Raw genomic sequence first — 18,227 nt, forward strand, 5'->3', positions numbered from 1 at the left:
TATTTAAATAAATTTAGCACCCAGCAGTATCCAATACAGGTTGGACAGAGTATCTTGTAGCATGTATTATATGACAAGTAATTGTATGAGTTACAGTGGGGGAAATAATTATTTGACCCCTCACTGATTTTGTAAGTTTGTCCAATGACAAAGAAATGAAAAGTCTCAGAACAGTATCATTTCAATGGTAGGTTTATTGTAACAGTGGCAGATAGCACATCAAAAGGAAAATCGAAAAAATAACTTTAAATAAAAGATAGCAACTGATTTGCATTTCATTGAGTGAAATAAGTATTTGAACCCCTACCAACCATTAAGAGTTCTGGCTCCCACAGAGTGGTTAGACACTTCTACTCAATTAGTCACCCTCATTAAGGACACCTGTCTTAACTAGTCACCTGTATAAAAGACACCTGTCCACAGAATCAATCAATCAAGCAGACTCCAAACTCTCCAACATGGGAAAGACCAAAGAGCTGTCCAAGGATGTCAGAGACAAAATTGTAGACCTGCACAAGGCTGGAATGGGCTACAAAACCAATCGCAAGAAGCTGGGAGAGAAGGTGACAACTGTTGGTGCGATTGTTCGAAAATGGAAGGAGCACAAAATGACCATCAATCGACCTCGCTCTGGGGCTCCACGCAAGATCTCACCTCGTGGGGTGTCAATGGTTCTGAGAAAGGTGAAAAAGCATCCTAGAACTACACGGGAGGAGTTAGTTAATGACCTCAAATTAGCAGGGACCACAGTCACCAAGAAAACCATTGGAAACACATTACACCGCAATGGATTAAAATCCTGCAGGGCTCGCAAGGTCCCCCTGCTCAGGAAGGCACATGTGCAGGCCCGTCTGAAGTTTGCCAATGAACACCTGAATGATTCAGAGAGTGACTGGGAGAAGGTGCTGTGGTCTGATGAGACCAAAATAGAGCTCTTTGGCATTAACTCAACTCGCTGTGTTTGGAGGAAGAAAAATGCTGCCTATGACCCCCAAAACACCGTCCCCACCGTCAAGCATGGGGGTGGAAACATTTTGCTTTGGGGGTGTTTTTCTGCTAAGGGCACAGGACAACTTATTCGCATAAACGGGAAAATGGACGGAGCCATGTATCGTGAAATCCTGAGCGACAACCTCCTTCCCTCTGCCAGGAAACTGAAAAGGGGTCGTGGATGGGTGTTCCAGCACGACAATGACCCAAAACATACAGCAAAGGCAACAAAGGAGTGGCTCAAGAAGAAGCACATTAAGGTCATGGAGTGGCCTAGTCAGTCTCCGGACCTTAATCCAATCGAAAACCTATGGAGGGAGCTCAAGCTCAGAGTTGCACAGAGACAGCCTCGAAACCTTAGGGATTTAGAGATGATCTGCAAAGAGGAGTGGACCAACATTCCTCCTAAAATGTGCGCAAACTTGGTCATCAATTACAAGAAACGTTTGACCTCTGTGCTTGCAAACAAGGGTTTTTCCACCAAGTATTAAGTCTTTTTTTGTTAGAGGGTTCAAATACTTATTTCACTCAATGAAATGCAAATCAGTTGCTATCTTTTATTTAAAGTTATTTTTTCGATTTTCCTTTTGATGTGCTATCTGCCACTGTTACAATAAACCTACCATTGAAATGATACTGTTCTGAGACTTTTCATTTCTTTGTCATTGGACAAACTTACAAAATCAGTGAGGGGTCAAATAATTATTTCCCCCACTGTATACCCAATATTGTACTCCTGTATATGATTAATGGAAGCCCTTAGGCTTAGTCTGGGAGGATGTGTCACGATAGGAATATATCTTTGTAATCTAGTTAACACCTGCCTTATGAGAGTTGCAAAAGCAACCTGGGATTTCTCAACTCCCATATAAGGTACAAAGGAGAGAGCTACACAGACCGCCTCCTCTCTACTGCTCCTTTTTGGAGCATTAGTAGTTACCTGCTCCAGCTCTGCATGCCACTCATCTTCTATAGGAGAATTCTAGTTACTAGATTTCTGGAAAAGGGTCATTGTTCTAGGGAGTTCTTCTAATTGCCTGATGGCACCTGGGGAAGGATATTTTCCCCTAAAATGATGCTAGCTTCTACCTCACCGGTTGTTGTTTTTTGCCTTCCTCTGGAACAACTTGTAGGATAACAGGCCGAACTGGATGGACAAATGTCTTTCCAGAAACAGAAAAGCATTTTTGTATCCAGATTTCTGGGGGCTGCACAGAATAGTAATGTGGATAGCAAGTTGTTCACTCCTGCTTTAATAAATCCAGAAATAAAAATCTTATGACTAGTGATGAGCGAGCATGCTCGGGCGAATACCTGTCCAGCTCGAGCATCGCTATGCTCAGCACATGGGGGTACTCGGCCGAGTACCGCATGTGCTCGAGTGCCATGCTCGAGTCTCCTCCCCGCACGTACAGCGGCTGCTAAGTGCCAATAAATGTGCCGGAAAGTACTGCCATCACTGTAATGCCATGTTGGCTACTGGCATTACAGTAATTGGCTGGAACGTGTCATCGGGTGCTATATACAGGGAGTGTATTTTGACCACATCATCCTCTTTATGCATGTTATCTTACTCCAAGCTGTATAGGCTCGAAAGCCTACTACCAATTAAGCATATTAGGTGATGTGCATCTCTGTAATGAGAAGGGGTGTGGTCTAATGACATCAACACCCTATATTAGGTGTGCATAATTATTAGGCAACTTCCTTTCCTTTGGCAAAATGGGTCAAAAGAAGGACTTGACAGGCTCAGAAAAGTCTAAAATAGTGAGATATCTTGCAGAGGGATGCAGCACTCTTAAAATTGCAAAGCTTCTGAAGCGTGATCGAACAATCAAGCGTTTCATTCAAAATAGTCAACAGGGTCGCAAGAAGCGTGTGGAAAAACCAAGGCGCAAAATAACTGCCCATTAACTGAGAAAAGTCAAGCGTGCAGCTGCCAAGATGCCACTTGCCACCAGTTTGGCCATATTTCAGAGCTGCAACATCACTGGAGTGCCCAAAAGCACAAGGTGTGCAATACTCAGAGACATGGCCAAGGTAAGAAAGGCTGAAAGACGACCACCACTGAACAAGACACGGCCAAGAAATATCTCAAGACTGATTTTTCTAAGGTTTTATGGACTGATGAAATGAGAGTGAGTCTTGATGGGCCAGATGGAAGGGCCCGTGGCTGGATTGGTAAAGGGCAGAGAGCTCCAGTCCGACTCAGACGCCAGCAAGGTGGAGGTGGAGTACTGGTTTGGGCTGGTATCATCAAAGATGAGCTTGTGGGGCCTTTTCGGGTTGAGGATGGAGTCAAGCTCAACTCCCAGTCCTACTGCCAGTTTCTGGAAGACACCTTCTTCAAGCAGTGGTACAGGAAGAAGTCTGCATCCTTCAAGAAAAACATGATTTTCATGCAGGACAATGCTCCATCACACGCGTCCAAGTACTCCACAGCGTGGCTGGCAAGAAAGGGTATAAAAGAAGAAAATCTAATGACATGGCCTCCTTGTTCACCTGATCTGAACCCCATTGAGAACCTTTGGTCCATCATCAAATGTGAGATTTACAAGGAGGGAAAACAGTACACCTCTCTGAACAGTGTCTAGGAGGCTGTGGTTGCTGCTGCACGCAATGTTGATGGTGAACAGATCAAAACACTGACAGAATCCATGGATGGCAGGCTTTTGAGTGTCCTTGCAAAGAAAGGTGGCTATATTGGTCACTGATTTGTTTTTGTTTCGTTTTTGAATGTCAGAAATGTATATTTGTGAATGTTGAGATGTTATATTGGTTTCACTGGTAAAAATATATAATTGAAATGGGTATATATTTGTTTTTTGTTAAGTTGCCTAATAATTATGCACAGTAATAGTCACCTGCACACACAGATATCCCCCTAAAATAGCTAAAACTAAAAACTACTTCCAAAAATATTCAGCTTTGATATTAATGAGTTTTTTGGGTTCATTGAAACATAGAATGTGTCGGCAGATAAGAACCATTTGGCCCATCTAGTCTGCCCAATATACTGAATACTATGGATAGCCCCCGGCCCTATCTTATATGAAGGATGGCCTTATGCCTATCCCATGCATGCTTAAACCCCTTCACTGTATTTGCAGCTACCACTTCTGCAGGAAGGCTATTCCATGCATCCACTACTCTCTCAGTAAAGTAATACTTCCTTATATTACTTTTAAACCTTTGCCCCTCTAATTTAAAACTGTGTCCTCTTGTGGTAGTTTTTCTTCTTTTAAATATGCTCTCTTCCTTTACCGAGTTGATTCCCTTTATGTATTTAAAAGTTTCTATCATATCCCCTCTGTCTCTTCTTTCTTCCAAGCTATACATATTAAGGTCCTTTAATCTTTCCTGGTAAGTTTTATCCTGCAATCCATGTACTAGTTTAGTAGCTCTTCTCTGAACTCTCTCTAGAGTATCTATATCCTTCTGGAGATATGGCCTCCAGTACTGCGCACAATACTCCAGATGAGGTCTCACCAGTGTTCTGTACAGCGGCATAAGCACTTCACTCTTTCTACTGCTTATACCTCTCCCTATACATCCAAGCATTCTGCTGGCATTTCGTGCTGCTCTATTACATTGTCTTCCCACCTTTAAGTCTTCTGAAATAATTACTCCTAAATCCCTTTCCTCAGATACTGAGGTCAGGACTGTGTCAAATATTCTATATTCTGCCCTTGGGTTTTTACACCCCAGGTGCATTATCTTGCACTTATCCACATTAAATTTCAGTTTCCAGAGTTCTGACCATTCTTCTAGTTTTCCTAAATCCTTTTCCATTTGGCGTTTCCCTCCAGGAACATCAACCCTGTTACATATCTTTGTGTCATCAGCAAAAAGACAAACCTTACCAGCGAGGCCTTTTGCAATATCACTTATGAAGATATTAAACAAAATCGGTCCCAGTACAGATCCCTGTGGAACCCCACTGGTAACATTACCTTGTTTTGAATGTTCTCCATTGACTACAACCCTCTGTTGTCTGTCACTCAGCCACTGCCTAATCCACTCAACAATATGGGAGTCCATGCTCAATGACTGCAGTTTATTGATAAGTCTTCTATGTGGGACAGTGTCAAAAGCCTTACTAAAATCTAGATATGCGATGTCTACTGCACCTCCACCGTCTATTATTTTATTCACCCAGTCAAAAAAATCTATAAGATTTGTTTGACATGATCTCCCTGAAGTAAACCCATGTTGTTTTTCATCTTGCAATCCATGGGATTTTAGATGTTCCACAATCCTATCCTTTAATAGGGTTTCCATTAATTTGCCTACTATTGATGTCAGACTCACTGGTCTATAGTTGCTCGATTCCTCCCTACTACCTTTCTTGTGAATGGGCACGACATTTGCCAATTTCCATTGAGAACATGGTTGTTCAATAATAAAATTAATCCTCAAAAATACAACTTGCCTAATAATTCTGCACTCCCTGTAGCACCCGATGACGCATGTTCAGCTCATTGCGAGTCAGTGAGAGCTGCGCTTAGGAAGGGACAGATAGTGTAGGGTGTTTGTGACCGCAATTTATTCAATTTTAAAACGTTTCAAAGACCCAAAAGTAGTCTTAGATTTTTTGCAATTCTTTTTCTATAGAGGGTGTCTGCAGTGACACCTGTTCAGCAATACCTTCTGTGTGTCAGGGGCAGAGATAAGAAGATTATTGAAGACAATTATATTTTTGCAATATTTATCCACATTTTTCCTGCTGCAATAGCGTCTGTGTCAGGCCCAGATATTGGGAAAAGTATTTTTTCCATAATTTATCCACACTTCGCCTATAAACTGCGTCTACAGTGAATTGTCACATCTGCGCTGCAATAGTGTGTGTGTGTCAGGACAAGAGAGAGATAGTAAAAATATAAGTGAAATCTATTTTCCTTTTTCCATACTTTTACGTACTTTTTCCATATACTGTGCTTGCTGTGACATCCGTGCCACATCTTGTGTCAAGCGTGCATATAACATTTAATAAGGCGGCGGCGAGCATTAAGGGACTGGGAAGTGGCCGTAATGCTGATGGTGCACGCCGAGGCTCTGGGCATGTTGAAACTGTGCCTGCTGCCAGAGCACAAGAAAAATCTATTTGCAAAGGATGGCCGTGGGGCTGATCTGATGGCAATGGCTCTGGGGGACATGTATGATGATGATGGCAAATGCTAAAGGGGCCGATAGCACTGGTTTTGAGGGACATGTATGATTATGGCAAATGCAATGGGGCAGATGGCACTGGCTCTGAGGGATATGTATGATGATGATGGCAAATGCCATGGGGCCGATGGCACTGGCTCTGGGAGACATGTATGAAATTTGTGTTTTACTAACACTTAGTCTTCATATTTACATTGTTTGGAAAAAGATCTTACACGATGCACATTAAAAATTCTTGAAAAGTTTTGTAATTTGTCTTTTTTGTACACATACAGAAGAAAATAATATATCACAATATATATAGCACATGCTTCAAACCTACACCCCCTGAATTTCATGGTCACTGTCATGGCACTTAACAGGTAGAACTTAGTGTTAGGTTCCAATCTTACAGAGATCGCCTTGATGTGTGGTAGACTGGCTCAAATAATTTTGTACAAAATGTATTTGTCAAGCATCTCTACTTTATTAGCACAGCATAAGCATTATAATGTTTTTGTACTTTATTTGGTTTGCAGAGAGCTGTTGCATTATATGTTGTGTTGTTTTATGTTTCCAGTCATAGCAGTGTGCACCTGTGCATTTAGATGGGATGTGCTGACCAACCCCTTTTGTATTTCAGTTTTATTAGGACGTTGGAAGGCTTAGAATTTTAGAAGCTATTCTTATATTTAAGAAAATTTCCAAAACCCACTTTTTAAAAAGGACCAGTTCAAGTCTGAAGTCACTTTGTGGGACTTACATAGTGGAAACCCCCATATATGACCCCATTGTAGAAACTACACCCCTCAAGTTACTTAAAACTGATTTTACAAACTTTGTTAACCCTTTAGGTGTTCCACAAGAATGAAAAGGAAAATGGAAATGAAATTTCTAAATTTCACTTTTTTGGCAAATTTTCTATTTTTTTCCTTTAATATATCGAGGGTTAACAACCAAACAAAACTCAATATTTATTACCCAATGCACATGTGGTCATAAACTGCTGTAAGGGCACACGGCAGGGCACAGAAGAAAAGGAGCACCATATGGTTTTGGAAAGCAGATTTTGCTGGACTGATTTTTAGATGCCATGTCCCATTTGAAGCATCCCTACAGTAGAAACTCCCAGAAAGTGACCCCATTTTGGAAACTAGGGGATAAGGTGCCAGTTTTATTGGCACTATTTTGGGGTACATGATTTTTAATTGCTCTATATTAATTTTTTTGTGAGGCAAGGTAACCAAAAAATTGCTGTTTTGGCACAGCTATTTTTTACAACATTCATCTGACAAGGTAGATCATGTACTATTTTTATAGAGCAGGTTGTTATGGACGAAATTATATCAAATAGGTCTTCTTTCTTTGTTAGATTCAGTTTTACACAAAGCATTTTTGAAAAAACAAATCACATTTTTGTGTCCATTTTCTGAACGCCTTTTTTTTCTGCCGATTGTCTTGTGCAGGGGCTCGTTTTTTGCAGAAAGTAGACGTTTTTATTGGTACCATTTTTGGGTACATATGATTTTTTTATCATTCATTATTAAACTTTATGGGGCAAGGTGACAAAAAAAAGGGGTTATTTTGGCAAAGTTTATTAATTTTTACAGCGTTCACCAAGTGGTTAGGTCATGTGATATTTTTTTAGAGCAGATCGTTAAGGACGTGGCAATACCCAACATGTATAAATTCTTATACTTTCAAAATTATGTCTGAGAGCCATAGATTTATTTTAGAATTTTTTGCAGGCTGATGTGATCCTTTGATTGGTACTATTTTCAGGGGCATTCAGCTTTTTGATCGTTTGGTGTTGCTCTTTATGTGATGTTAGGTGACAAAAATGACTGACAGTTTTTATTTAATTTTTTATGGTGTTTATTGGACGGGGTGGATCGTGTGATATTTATAGAGCCGGTCGTTACGGACGAGACGATACCCAATGTGTGTTTTTTTTCCCCACCTTTTTAAAAAAATTTATTATAAAATCAGGGGAAAGGGGCATTTATTTTTTTTCTTTACTTTTTTGGGTGCTTTTTTATTTTAAAGGGAACCCGTCACCAGGATTTTGTGTATAAAGCTGAGGACATGGGCTGCCAGATGGCCGCTAGCATATCTGCAATACCCAGTTCCCATAGCTCTGTGTGCTTTTATTGTGTAAAAAAAAAATATAAAAATAATGATGATTTTATACATATGCAAATTAACCTGAGATGAGTGCTGTCCCGGACAGCTATCAGGCACTGCCGGGCCACGGCAGTGATCAGGCGTGCACCGCTCCGGTGCCAGCCTGATCACCATAACGTAATAGTACATCAAAAAGCAGCAAGTCAGTTGCCGCCATGATGTACTATTACGTCATATCGGGAAGGGGTTAATATCTGATTGGTGGGGGTCCGACATTACTGACCCCTGCCGATAAGCTGTTTGAAGAGAAGAAAGCGTTCCATGCAAACTATACTTCCTCTTCATTACACTGCCTTTCTCAAAATTGCAGTTGTCAGACCCCTGTCGATCTGATATTGATTATCTATCCTAAGGATAGGTCATCAGTATATACCGCCTGCACAACCCCTTTAAATGAACAAACACATGGAAGTTTGATGAAAATAACTGTTCACATACACAAAAATATGCCGCTATCCAGAATGAGAACATGATTGTCTATTAACTACTGTACAGAGATTTTTAAAAAACATTTTACTTGCCTCTTTAAGTTTAATCATCTGATCTTCAGCTTGTTTTTGTAGTTTTTCGTTGCTTACTTTCAGACTTTTAACCTGTTCCTCTAGTCGAATAACCTTGCAAGATGAAAAACATTTTATCAGCTTTCTAACAACCTGAACATATTCTAATAAAGCAAGAAAGACTGAGCGCAAGAGTGTAAGGGTACTTTCACACTAGCGTTTTTCTTTTCCGGTGTTGAGTTCCGTCACAGGAGCTCAATACCGAAAAAAAAAGATCAGTTTTATCCTAATGCATTCTGAATGGAGAGCATTCCGTTCAGGATGCATCAGTTCAGTCTCTCTTACGTTTTTCGGCCAGAGAAAATACCGCAGCATGCTGCGATTCTCTCTCCGGCCAAAAATCCTAAACACTTGCCGGAATGCCTTGAAATGTATTAGTGCCGGATGCGGCATTAAGTGTTCCGGCAAAGCGGAACCGGTTTTCCAGTCTGCGCATGTGCAGACCTTTAAAAATGGAAAAAAAGTCCGGATCCGTCTGACAAATGCCATCCGTTTGCATCAGGATTGCCAGATCGGGCAGGCAGTTCCAGCGACGGAACTGCCTGCCGGAATCCTCTGCCGCAAGTGTGAAAGTACCCCAAGGCAAGATATGTTGTAATTAACTTCTTGAGACAATTAAATGCCAGTCACCTCATCTTTTTTGTTTTCCAGAGATCCTTTAAGTTCTAAGATTTCATTTCCCTTCTGTCTCTGAACAGATAAAAGTTCATCGGTTTTCGATCGCAGTTCATTGTTCAGCCAAGTGTTCTGGGTTTGCATAAGTTCCTTTTCTTGCTCCAAGCGCTTCTCACGATACTTGTGAGGAGGGAGGTAAAAATAAGATTAAAATCAGGCAAAAAACAAAGTATTAAGAGCTAGTTAGGCTTTTAAACTTGCCCCACTAATACTATGTGGTACAACAAAGAGAAAATTTCAAGAAAGGAATTTTAAAGGGGTTGTCTCATCATAGACAATAGGGGCATATTGCTAGGATATGCCCCCATTGTCTTATATGTGCAAGGAGGTGGGTGGACCGGAGTCCTCATAGAAGTGAATAGGAGCGTACCGCGCATGCGTGGCCCCAGATCCCATTCATTTCGATGGGGCTGAAGGAAAAAGCCGCTCAGCTATTTTTTCCGGGCCCCATAGAAAATGAATGAAGGGCGGCTGCGCATGTGCAGTGCACTCTCCTTCACTTGCGAGGCTCTGTTCTCGATATAGGTGTGGGTCCCAGCAGTGCAAGACAAATAAATTCATTAAAAAAAAAAAAAAAAAAAAAAAAAAAAAAAAAAATCATACAAAGCGAGTGTCCAGAATGTTTTTAATTTTATTCTGTCTCAGAGTGGGAATGCACCCACAATGTGAATTTCAGACCCCTCCATGATTTCTAAGTGGGAGAACTTGCAAAATCGCAGGGTGTTCAAATACTTTTGTTCCTCACTGTACATGTAGTGATCTCCTTCACATTATGAGAATGAGCAGTCACCATTGCTCGTCCTCAGAGCTGCAAAATACCACTATTTAGACAGCATGATCTGCTGCCCTGAAAAGATAATTTAGGTGCCTGCACGAACTACAGGATCGCCTGACGAAAAAGCATTTAGCTTGTTCATCAGGTGATTGGTGGCATGTTTAGGCCCCTTCCAGACGAGCGGGTGTCACTCTGCGGACTCAGTGCAGCACCCGTTCTGAACTTCCAGCACTGACTGGGTCACATAGCATTATATTAGCATTATAAATTATGTAACCCGTAGGTCTGGAATGTACATAATGCTGTCAGTGTTATTTAATACATTGCAGAACTGTAAGGGTTACATAGCATCACAAAGTCAATATACTGCAATGTGACCCGGCAGTGCTGGAAGTTCAGGACTGGTGCTGCGGGTCTGCAGCATGACACCCACTTGTCTGAAAAGGGCCTTAGGCAGATTGTTGGGAACATGTAAACGCACCTTAAGGCTGTATTACACTGGCTGATATTTTAGCCAACAATCACTAACGAACATTAGCATGAACGCTGTTTAGCGATCTTGCAGTGTAATACTGCTGCAGATTGCCTGATGAACACGCGTTTACTCGTTCATCAGGCAATTCAGATTTTTAAGCATGATGAAAGACCAGCACTTGTCAGCAGCCGATAGTGCTGTCTAATAGCGATCTACCGCCGGCAAACCACTAGACAGTAAGGGGACGAGCGATGGCCTAGCTATTGCTCATCCCCATGCTGTGGAGGAGATCACTGCATGTAATAGCATCAGTCTCCTCTGCTAGCAAGCAATTGTTGGTAGGAACAATCACTTGCTGATCAGCCTGTCTAAGGCGACTTCCGTACTTTCGGCAGAGGAATCCGGCAGACAGTTCCGGCAAAACGTATGCCAACTGATTAGATTTTAAGACTGATCAGGTTCCTGATCAGTCTTACAAATGCAATGCAAGAACGGATCCGTCTGTCAGTTTGTCATACGGACAAACTCATCAGTTGCGATTTTTCACATTTTTACCGGTCTGCGCATGCGCAGACCATAAGGACTGATCCAGCATGCCGATATTTTGAATGCCGGATCTAGCGGCAAGACATTCCTATAAAAAAAAATATAAAAAAAGCCGGATCCGGCATTCAGGCAAGTATTCAGTTTTTTGGGCCGGATATAAACCCGTAGCATGCTGCGGTTTTATCTTTTGCCTGATCAGTCAAAAAGACTGAACTGAAGACATCCTGAACGGATTGCTCTCCATTCAGAAGGCATTGGGATAAAACTGATCAGTTCTTTTCCGGTATAGAGCCCCTAGGACGGAACTCTATGCCGGAAATGAAAAACACAAGTGTGAAAGTAGCCTAACACAAGCCCCTATCAGATTAGTTCCCTTCTTCCAGCTCTAGGGCATACTTTCTATGGACTGGTGCCCATGAGGCCGCATGAAAGTTTTTTAACCTCCCTCTCCCAAGAGTCCATAACTTTTTCAATACATGACAGTATTCTCTGCAGGCAAGTTGTATTCACCATAATTCTGAAGCACCTTTCTATTGGAAATATATGCATAAATCGACAATTTAGTTACCATGTACCTCACTTATACCCTAAACTGACTAACAACAAAATGAATTCTAAAAGCTAGTCCAGGGATCTGCAACCTCCGGCACTCCAGCTCTTCAGAAACTACAACTCCCATAATGCTCTATTCACTTCTAGGAGAGATAGAAGAACCAAGCATGTTTGCTTGTTGTAGTTTCACAGCAGCTGGAGTGAAGTTTGCTGATCCCTGACCTAGTCAACATACATTTACTAAAACAGAAGTCAGGAGAGTTTACAGGTCCTCTTAAAGGGAATGTATCAGAAAATAACATTTAAACCAAGTTTTTAGGAAAAAAAATAAGTAAAATTTGCAGGCTTTATTTTCCACGCTATTATCCATACAATAAAAAGGCTTAACTGTTGTAGTTATCACCCTGGCCACTAGACCATTCTTCCTGTTTTCGGGCTCATGCACACAAGCGTATATAAATAGCGGTCCCCAATACACAGGTACCAGAAGAATGTACACCGAATGGGTTAGCATTCAGCTAAAGAAAAAAAAATTTGAGGTGTGGAGTCACAGATCAAAATCCCATATCTGTACCTTGTAGATTGCGGACCCTTTCAAGTCAAAGGGTTGCCATTCAGGCACCACAGCTATTCGGTTGTGTGAATGAGCTCTTAGGTTATCACTGGAGGGACAGCCAACAGCTCCATTGTACTACTGAAGGCCCTACTCACACCGTGCACAGACTATACAGCTGAAGTATGCTTCATCTACACATACAGGTCAAAGGGGACACATTTTTAGGTGCACTCAGTATCTGTTTATTAGGCCCCTTTCAAACGAGCGAGTTTTCCCGCATGGGTGCAATGCGTCATGTGAACGCATAGCACCCGCACTGTGGCTAAAAATTATGATTACATCTGTGGCTGGCAATCATGCTGGCAGCTGCCCCTCATATGTCCAGCAACAGTTGTACCCCACACAATTGCCAGCCACACCGCCTTTCACTTATGTGAGCAGTACCCTCCAATATTAGCCAGCCCCATCCTCGTCCTCATATTTGACAGCCACAACTCACCCCCATATTAGCCAGCCAAAGCCTCCTTGTCTCAATTGCCAGCCACAGCCCCCATATTTGCCAGCTACAGCCACATATGGCCCTGCATTGAATAATGATGTCACACTAACACAGTTCAGGAGATGTGGATTGCAGTGCTGCAGGTGTGTATACCCCTGCTGTATCAGCATGTATGGAAGACACAGCCGTGGCACTGCAATATACATCACTGTGTATTATGGGGCGAGATGCGGATTCCGTGACAGAAGTGACAGGCTGCCTCCCACTCAGTACCAGCGGGAGAGGGAAGCATGTGCAGTAGACACTGCCGGGTCATGAGCTGCTGTAAGGCAATCTAGAGATCTTCAATTCCCGACTTGAGGAGATAGCAACTCTATAGAACATGGCTGCCTCCATAACATGAATTAAACCACTACCCAAAAATAAAAATAAAGTTTTTTAATTAAATTAAACCCAAATAGTGACATTTCCTTTAACATACAGCATCACCAATAATAGGAAGTTAGAGGTATTCCCATCACATACAATGGAGGCATATCACTAGGACAGTGATAGGCAAACTGCGGCTCTCCAGCTGTTGCAGAACTACAACTCCCAGCATGCAAAGGCTGCCTACAGCTTTCAGCAGGGCATGGTGGGAGTTGTAGTTTTGCAACAGCTGGAGAGCTGCAGTTTGCCTATCACTGCACTAGGATATGGCTCCATTGTCTGATAGGTACGTGTCCCACCTTTGGGATCCGCACCTTGCAAGGAGAACAGAGCAGGGAGAGCTGTGGCTGGAGGACCCTGGGTTTCCCAGGGTCCCGCCACCACCAAGCTCTGCTCCTCGCTGCTCCCATTTCTATGAGGCAGACGGAAATGGCCGAGCCAGTGCTCTGCTATTTTCGGCGGCTCCGTTGAAATGAAGCGAGGGCGGCTGTACATGTGCAGTGCGCCCTCCGTTCATTTCCCCGCTCCGTTCTTGTTGTAGGTGCAGGTCTCAGAAGCCGGACTGGCACCTATCAGACAATGGGGTCATATCCTAGCGATATACCCCCATTGCATGTGATGGTAAAACCCCTTTAAAAAGGTTGTCAAAGTTTTATACTAATGGCCTACCCTCAGAGCAGAGCCGCTATGCAATGGATGGCCCTGTGTTTGGTAAATTGAGGTATACCGGTAGGTCAGCAGTATAAAATAATCGGAAAACCCATTTAACCTCTCCTGCATATTTAACTATTTCACCATCTCTCTGCTAAAACAGACACACGGGTACAAATACAAGTAGGCAATCCAAAACATAACTTACTTTGATAGACACTTCTGAGGTCTGTAACTCATCCAGCTTTAACTGCAGCTCTATCTTTGCAGCAGTGGCATCTTTCAGTTTTTCATTAAGACGTTTTATGTCATCTGATACAAAAGTACAAGGAAAGGAGACAAACATAAGGCAACTGGAGAGAAAACGCATTTTACTTCCATAGTGCTGACATATTGCGCAGTGCTTTATAAACATTAGCATCATTTGCTGTCCCCAATGGGGCTCACAATCCAAGTTCCCTATCAGTATGTCTGGAGTGTGGGAGAAAACCGGAGTACCCAGAAGAGACACAAACACGGGGAGAACATACAAACTCCATGCAGATGTTGTCCTTGGTAGGCTTGAAGCCTAAAAACCCAGCGCTAACCACTGAGCCATCTTCAAACTGGTTTTGAAATAAATACACTGCGTGCAGAATTATTAGGCAAATGAGTATTTTGACCACATCATCCTCTTTATGCATGTTGTCTTACTCCAAGCTGTATAGGCTCGAAAGCCTACTACCAATTAAGCATATTAGGTGATGTGCATCTCTGTAATGAGAAGGGGTGTGGTCTAATGACATCAACACCCTATATTAGGTGTGCATAATTATTAGGCAACTTCCTTTCCTTTGGCAAAATGGGTCAAAAGAAGGACTTGACAGGCTCAGAAAAGTCTAATATAGTGAGATATCTTGCAGAGGGATGCAGCACTCTTAAAATTGCAAAGCTTCTGAAGCGTGATCATCGAACAATCAAGCGTTTCATTCAAAATAGTCAACAGGGTCGCAAGAAGCGTGTGGAAAAACCATGGCGCAAAATAACTGCCCATTAACTGAGAAAAGTCAAGCGTGCAGCTGCCAAGATGCCACTTGCCACCAGTTTGGCCATATTTCAGAGCTGCAACATCACTGGAGTGCCCAAAAGCACAAGGTGTGCAATACTCAGAGACATGGCCAAGGTAAGAAAGGCTGAAAGACAACCACCACTGAACAAGACACGGCCAAGAAATATCTCAAGACTGATTTTTCTAAGGTTTTATGGACTGATGAAATGAGAGTGAGTCTTGATGGGCCAGATGGAAGGGCCCGTGGCTGGATTGGTAAAGGGCAGAGAGCTCCAGTCCGACTCAGACGCCAGCAAGGTGGAGGTGGAGTACTGGTTTGGGCTGGTATTATCAAAGATGAGCTTGTGGGGCCTTTTCGGGTTGAGGATGGAGTCAAGCTCAACTCCCAGTCCTACTGCCAGTTTCTGGAAGACACCTTCTTCAAGCAGTGGTACAGGAAGAAGTCTGCATCCTTCAAGAAAAACATGATTTTCATGCAGGACAATGCTCCATCACACGCGTCCAAGTACTCCACAGTGTGGCTGGCAAGAAAGGGTATAAAAGAAGAAAATCTAATGACATGGCCTCCTTGTTCACCTGATCTGAACCCCATTGAGAACCTGTGGTCCATCATCAAATGTGAGATTTACAAGGAGGGAAAACAGTACACCTCTCTGAACAGTGTCTGGGAGGCTGTGGTTGCTGCTGCACGCAATGTTGATGGTGAACAGATCAAAACACTGACAGAATCCATGGATGGCAGGCTTTTGAGTGTCCTTGCAAAGAAAGGTGGCTATATTGGTCACTGATTTGTTTTTGTATGTCAGAAATGTATATTTGTGAATGTTGAGATGTTATATTGGTTTCACTGGTAAAAATAAATTGAAAAGGGTATATATTTATTTGTTTTTTGTTAAGTTGCCTAATAATTATGCACAGTAATAGTCACCTGCACACACAGATATCCCCCTAAAATAGCTAAAACTAAAAACTACTTCCAAAAATATTCAGCTTTGATATTAATGAGTTTTTTGGGTTCATTGAGAACATGGTTGTTGTTCAATAATAAAATTAATCCTTAAAAATACAACTTGCCTAATAATTCTGCACTCCCTGTATATCCTTGGAATGGTTTTAATAAAACCAGTCCAAATATTCAGTATTACTAGAATGTTGTATCATTTAAAGGGGTATTCCGGTAGGTACAACTTATCCCCTATTCACAGGAGAACAGCCACTCCATTAATTTCTATGGAAGTTCCAGAGAGTGCCGTGCTCAGCCATCTCCAGAACTCCCACATAAATTAATGGAGCTGCCGCGAGCTTGTGCGACCGGCAAGCCTGGTCATTTTAGGGGAACAAACAGGAAGTTTTAGGCCCCTTGCAGACGAGTGTCCGGATGCCTCCCGGGTGCATTGCAGCAAACCCGCGTGAGTAGGTATGCAATTGCGTTCCGTTGTTCAGTTTTTATCACGCGGGTGAAATGCATTTTGCACGCGAGTGATAAAAAACGGAATCTGGTACCCAGACCCGAACTTCTTTACTGAAGTTCAGGTTTGGGTTCGGTGTTGTGTAGATGTAATTATTTTCCCTTATAACATGGTTATAAGGGAAAATAATAGCATTCTTTAATACAGAATGCTTAGTAGGTGGTCAATTGAGGGTTAAAAAAAAAAAAAAAATCAACTCACCTCCTCCAATTGATCGCGTAGCTGCCGGTCTCCTGTTCTTTCTTCAGGACCTGTGGTGACGTCACTGAGCTCATCACATGGTCCTTCACCACGGTAATGGACCATGTGATGTGAAGTCACCACTGGTCCTTTAGCTGGCAGCTCATTATTAAAGTAGTAAGAAGAGACCGGCTGCTAGGCGATCAAGGAGGTGAGTTATTTTATTTTTTTAACCCTCAATTGACCTACTAAGCATTCTGTATTAAAGAATGCTATTATTTTCCCTTATTACCATGTTATAAAAGAAAATACAGTGAATAATGTCATCTTTGCAACAGTGCGTGAAAAATCACACCGCATCCACACTTGCTTGCGGATGCTTGCGATTATCACGCAGCCACATTCACTTCTATGGGGCCTGCGCTGTGTGGAAAACGCACAATATAGAGCATGCTGCGATTTTCACGCAACACACAAGTGATGCGTGAAAATCACCGCTCATGTGCACAGCCCCATAGAAATGAATGGGTCCGGATTCAGTGCGGGTGCAACTCGCTCGTGTGAAAGGGGCCTTAATGTTACGCTTTTTTGCTGTGGATTTCAACATTGAAAAAATAAAATTAAAATAAATATGAAGCTAGAAGAAAATGCGTTGTGCCATCTATAGGATTAGTAAATCTGCTCCAATGTGTTTAATGCATTTCCTTTCATCTAGTTTCAGAAGCAACATTTGTAGAGTGTTCTGTGTAGAGATATTTCCTCACATCGACAGTGTGTCTCTGATCAAAGTCAAAAACCCCAATTGAAGCCACTATATTCTAAAACATGTCAAGAGTGAATCTTTTTTCTCAATAGCACAAAATAAAAATTTCAGTACATAATGGGTATAACCTGATGTGCAGTAATCTCACAATCTTACAAGCTCCTTTAGATTTGCACGCTTCAGATCTCTTAATATTCAGAGATGTGAAACATTTGCGTTCAAGTTGTCAGACCACTACTACATATAGACTTCTAGCGGCCTTCACCAATTCTGCTCTTGTAGATAAAACAAGATATAGAAGTCTAGAAGATGTGCTTCACCTCCTTAGTAAGAGCTACAAGACCTCATAGGACAAAGCTGATGAGGAGGGGTACTTTAAATCCTTCACTATCCTGGAGGTTCCACATATGGTGCAATGGTGGAAGTGTAAAAAATGGAAATATGGTAATGTCTTGCTTTACGTAAGTTCCTCACCATTAAGATGTTCCAGCTCTTGGGCCCTGCGCTCATTTGTCCGAACTAAATCTCTCTTTTCAGCATCAACAGAATCTTTGGCTCTTGTTAGCTGACTCTGAAAAGTAGCAAAATGAAAGTTACATTAGAAGTAAAAAGTGGACCAACACTACAATTCTCTATGGGATATAGCAGAGAACATCATGCTGCTATTTCCAGCAGTCCCAGGCATAGAGAATGAAGATGCTGGAAGTATGCATGCTTGACATGCCGC

The 18,227-nt window shown here is 42.1% G+C and overlaps 1 protein-coding gene across 2 annotated transcripts in view; it reads right to left on the minus strand.

Annotated features, from left to right (window-relative positions):
• The window catches only part of TPR (translocated promoter region, nuclear basket protein), a 213,965-nt gene that overhangs the window by 174,561 nt on the left and 21,177 nt on the right, over positions 1-18,227 (minus strand). For both annotated transcript variants that reach the window (XM_040408451.1, XM_040408450.1), the window contains exons 4-7: positions 17,975-18,071; positions 14,249-14,352; positions 9,513-9,677; positions 8,844-8,936 (exon numbers count right to left, since the gene is read on the minus strand). In XM_040408451.1, coding sequence (XP_040264385.1) covers positions 8,844-8,936; positions 9,513-9,677; positions 14,249-14,352; positions 17,975-18,071 — 459 coding nt within the window. The remainder of the gene's footprint in view (positions 1-8,843; positions 8,937-9,512; positions 9,678-14,248; positions 14,353-17,974; positions 18,072-18,227) is intronic.

The sequence above is a fragment of the Bufo bufo genome, chromosome 9 (assembly GCF_905171765.1).
Source record: "Bufo bufo chromosome 9, aBufBuf1.1, whole genome shotgun sequence".
In the NCBI taxonomy this organism is placed as follows: Eukaryota; Metazoa; Chordata; class Amphibia; order Anura; family Bufonidae; genus Bufo; species Bufo bufo.